Source organism: Mastomys coucha, unplaced genomic scaffold (assembly GCF_008632895.1).
Source record: "Mastomys coucha isolate ucsf_1 unplaced genomic scaffold, UCSF_Mcou_1 pScaffold15, whole genome shotgun sequence".
NCBI lineage: Eukaryota > Metazoa > Chordata > Mammalia > Rodentia > Muridae > Mastomys > Mastomys coucha.
The window spans coordinates 18,337,564-18,341,860 of record NW_022196897.1 but is presented as its reverse complement, the minus strand read 5'-3'; the positions used below and the strand labels follow the sequence as shown (position 1 = coordinate 18,341,860).

The following is a 4,297-nucleotide window of genomic DNA, read 5'->3' as shown; positions in this document are numbered from 1 at the left end:
CCCCCCCCCCCCCGCCCTCTTACTCTCTATAAGCTTCTCAGTACAAAAAGAGACTCTGGCATCTTCTCTCTTTTCTGCTGTCTGTCCTCAACTGGTCGGTAGATAACTCAAAATAAGGACATACAAGTCAAGGAGTCCTTGGCCTGGGTACTCCTGGGGCTCAGGATTGTGACCAAATCTTAACAGGTTGCTCCACTCAGGCGGGTCTCAAGCCTGGGCTCCAAGAACCTTAGAGAGAGGAATTCAGACCTTTCTGGTGAGATCCAAACTAGGCACTTAGTAAAGGCTTCTATTGTCATTGATATTAAGTCAGGAAAGAAGAGGTCACTCAAAGAAGAAGGAAGCTTCGGGCGGGCGCATAGCCCAATACCCCAACCCCACCTCCCACCCCAACGCGGGTAGGCTCACGATCACAAAGCTTCTCTACTACAGATCAAGATTCACTGGGTTTGGGGTCAAATAGAAAGGGAGGCCCTTCCCTGCCATTCTCAGAGGCCCCTGGGCTAACAAATCAGGTACTCAAGCCCTAAACTCTCTCTTCCAAGAGGGTACCCTAGTTCCCAGGTGCGCCCCCACCACCACCAGATTTTCTTGGAAAAAAAGCTCAGCTCGCCCAGGTTACCCCCGGCCGTGGCAGGTGGAAAAGAGGAGGCGCCGCGTGGCTCGAAGCGGGGAACCGCGTGCACCTGCGGCAGGTGAGGCCCAACCATGCGGAAGGGGGCGGAGCCATGTCCGCAGCGCTCAGGTGAGTCGACCCCCCAACTCGCAGGAACCAGGTCCAGGGTAGCTACGAGTTTCGACGTGGCTCCCAAGAGGCGACCCAAAGCTGAAGACCACTACCCCGGGGCAGTGCGTCCCACGAGGTGCCGCAGCCCCAGGAGAACATTCGAGGCAGCGGCGGCGTTGGAGGCCCGGGGTCCGTTCGTTATTTGAATAGCACAAAGGAACCGCCTTGGTCTGATTGGCCAGCCAAGTGGCCCCGGGGCGGGCAGTGGCTGTCAGTCGGAAGGCTCTGCACGCTTCTATTGGCTAATCTACAGTGGGGCGGGGCGCTGCTGCCCAGCTAAATAGTTGGGGCCGGGGCCGGCCGAGGCTCATTGCTTTGGCGCCGTCTGGGGAGCGTGAGCCTGCGGGTGGCGCGTAACGCATGGTGGCGACTTCTCTCGGAGTGTCGCCGACCCGCCGACCCCGGCTCGGTTCCCTGTGCCCGGCGCGCCCGGGCGACCAACTGGAGACACACGCAAGCAGCAGCATTCGCAGCACCAGAGGCGGCTGCTCCGCCGCCCGCGTCTCCGCGGGAGCATGGAGTGCGCCCTGGACGCCCAGAGCCTGATCAGCATCTCCCTGCGCAAGATCCACAGCTCCCGGACCCAGCGCGGCGGCATCAAGCTGCACAAGAACCTCCTGGTGTCCTACGTGCTCCGCAACGCGCGCCAGCTCTACCTGAGCGAGCGGTACGCCGAGCTCTACCGGCGCCAGCAACAGCAGCAGCAGCAGCAACAGCAGCCGCCCCACCACCAGCACCAGCACCTCGCTTACGCGGCGCCCGGAATGCCGGCCAGCGCGGCCGACTTCGGCCCGCTCCAACTTGGCGGCGGCGGGGACGCGGAGGCGCGCGAGCCGGTTGCCCGGCACCAGCTGCACCAGCTTCACCAGCTTCACCAGCTGCACCTCCAGCAGCAGCTGCACCAACACCAGCACCCGGCGCCCAGGAGCTGCACGGCGGCGGCGCCGGTGGCGGTGGCCGGGGCGCCGGCGGGCTGCGCGGGGGCGCTCTCGGAGCTGCCCGGGTGCGCTGCGCTCCAGCCGCCGCACGGCGCGCCCCACCGCGGGCAGCACTTGGAGCCGCTGCAGCCCGGTCCTGCGCCGCTGCCGCCGCCCGCGCCCGCCGCGCTTGGCCCGCGGGACCCTCGCGTCCCGGCCGCTTGCTCTGCGCCCTCGGCGCCTCCGGGGGCTGCCCCTCCGACCGTCGCTGCCTCCTCTCCGCCCGCCTCTACAGCCCCTTCCTCATCCCCTGGCTTCTACCGGGGCGCGTACCCGGCCCCCTCGGACTTCGGCGTGCACTGCAGCAGCCAGACCACCGTGCTGGACCTGGACACTCACGTGGTGACCACGGTAGAAAACGGCTACTTGCACCAGGACTGCTGCGCCTCCGCCCACTGCCCCTGCTGTGGCCAGGGCGCTCCGGGACCCGGTCTGGCGTCCGCCGCTGGTTGCAAGCGCAAGTATTACCCTGGCCAGGAGGAAGAGGACGACGACGAGGAGGACGCGGGCGACCTGGGAGCCGAGCCCCCCGGGGGCACCCCGTTCGCCCCCTGTAAGCGCGCCCGCTTCGAGGACTTCTGCCCGGACTCGTCCCCGGACGCGTCCAACATCTCAAACTTGATCTCCATCTTTGGCTCGGGCTTCTCGGGGTTGGTGAGCCGACAGCCGGACTCCTCGGAGCAGCCGCCGCCGCTCAACGGGCAGCTGTGCGCCAAGCAGGCGCTCGCCAGCCTCGGCGCCTGGACTCGAGCCATTGTCGCCTTCTAGGGACCCCCGAGGGCATGGGGGACCCTGGGCCCCGCGGGGCTGGGGCCAGACAAAGACTCGGCCAAGGGGCGATAGGGAGCGAGCGGGTCCCGGCCACTCGGGGCTGAGCTGGGGGCGAGCAGAGGCTGATGTTTTATAAATTGTAAAATAAAGAAAAAAATCTAAAAATCTTGGACTTTATTTTTGCAGAGAAAAAGCTCCTATTTAAGTATGCTTTGTGTTTCTCTTACTCTTTTTCCCCCCTTTTTATTGTACTGATTGCAGTGGTGTTTAGCGAGGAGCCTGCCACGTGAGGCAGGGCTGCTGCCCGGAGGAGGTGCCGGGCTGCCGGGGGCGAGGCTGGGTGCCCGGGCGCGCCGGGGGCGCAACGCAGGAGGGCGCGGGGCCCAGGACGCCGATTCTAATCAGTTGTCAGAGCCCGGAAGCCCGACGTTCCACTCTCCTGAGTGCCTCTCCGGGGTGAGGAACGGGTCTTGTGAAACCCTGAGCAAAAAAACAAAGGCAAACTCTATCTCCAAAAGGGACGTTTCGGTCACATTTCCTCTCTGGGGGCGGCCTCCAAAGTTCTCAAAATGAGAAGGCAGAAATGAAAACACTTCAACTTTTTTTTCTTTTCTTGCCGGGTTGGGCGTCTAGAATCCCTCCTCTCCCCGCCCCTCTGGCTCCGTCCTCCTCCCCCTCCTCCACCCGCCTCGCGGACTCGGGCGGGGGGGTTGGGGGGGACACCCTGACACTCTCAGCACAGTTAGGAAAGGGGTGGAGGGCGAGCAGGGCGAACTACATTTCCCATCATGCCCAGCACTGCGGTCCTCACTAAACAAAAAAGGAAGTCGATTCCTTCACCTGGATCCCCGGGGGAGGGAGGGGCCCGGACCGCCGACTGCGCTGGAGACTTTTCGCTTAGCTCCTGGTCAGCTGTAGTGATTGTGCGCGCTTCTAAGTTACCTTGTGCTTTAGCCTTCGCTCCCATCTCATAAAACCAGCATTGTTCCAGCCTGTGAGAACCCTGTCTCCGTCCTCAGCTCGACAGATTTTGTTTAATTTAAAAGCCTTTTGTTGTGAGAAGGTGAGGTTTGCCTAGTGCCCCTCTGGGTCTTTGCCATCAACACCCCAGGGACTCCAAAACAAGTTGCCAACCTCGCCTTCCTAGCCCTTCTTCCTCCTGTATTTTTGTGCATAATGAATTGTATCTCACCGGATAAAACTGTTCAGGTTGTTTGTTTAAATTTATAATCTTAATAAAAAGTCGACTGTAGTGTGTATGGTGGTTCTTTGCTTTCACATGGGCCTAGAGGTGAGAAAACACACACACAAGCAAACTCCAGCTATCCAGGGGCCATGGTGGGCCGGATCTGCCCACATCCGCAGGGCCAAGGTTGGGATTGGTATGTGTGTGTGTGTGTGTGTGTGTGTGTTCTGGGGATGGAAGCCCGTGCTACAGGTCTTCTACTCCCTAAGCCCTCCTCACCAGCGGGTCTTGCCCCCTTGGGAACCCGCTGCCCCGGGGTCTCCAGCAGGAAGCTGAGCCAGCCTCCAGCATGTTTCCCTATACCACCAAGGTTGTAAGGGCCTAGTTGGCCCCTAGTCTCTGCAGCAGGGAGATTTCTGGGCCACCCACACTCCCTGCCCCTCTCCTCGGACCACACGTCCGCACATCTCAAGCAAGCAACTTGGGGAAGTTTTTTTCCTTTCCTCTTTCTTTCTTTTCTTTCTTTTTTTTTTTTTTAAAGTTGAGTTTGTTATCACTGCTCAGTGCCACTTGGTG

The 4,297-nt window shown here is 61.2% G+C and overlaps 1 protein-coding gene across 1 annotated transcript; it reads left to right on the top strand.

Annotated features, from left to right (window-relative positions):
- The first annotated feature begins 1,014 nt into the window (after nt 1-1,014).
- On the top strand, nt 1,015-3,787 carry Ier5l (immediate early response 5 like). The gene has a single exon (XM_031369697.1). It carries the CDS (start codon nt 1,303-1,305, stop codon nt 2,530-2,532), a length of 1,230 nt encoding a protein of 409 aa, XP_031225557.1. The 5' UTR covers nt 1,015-1,302; the 3' UTR covers nt 2,533-3,787.
- Nucleotides 3,788-4,297: the final 510 nt, after the last annotated feature.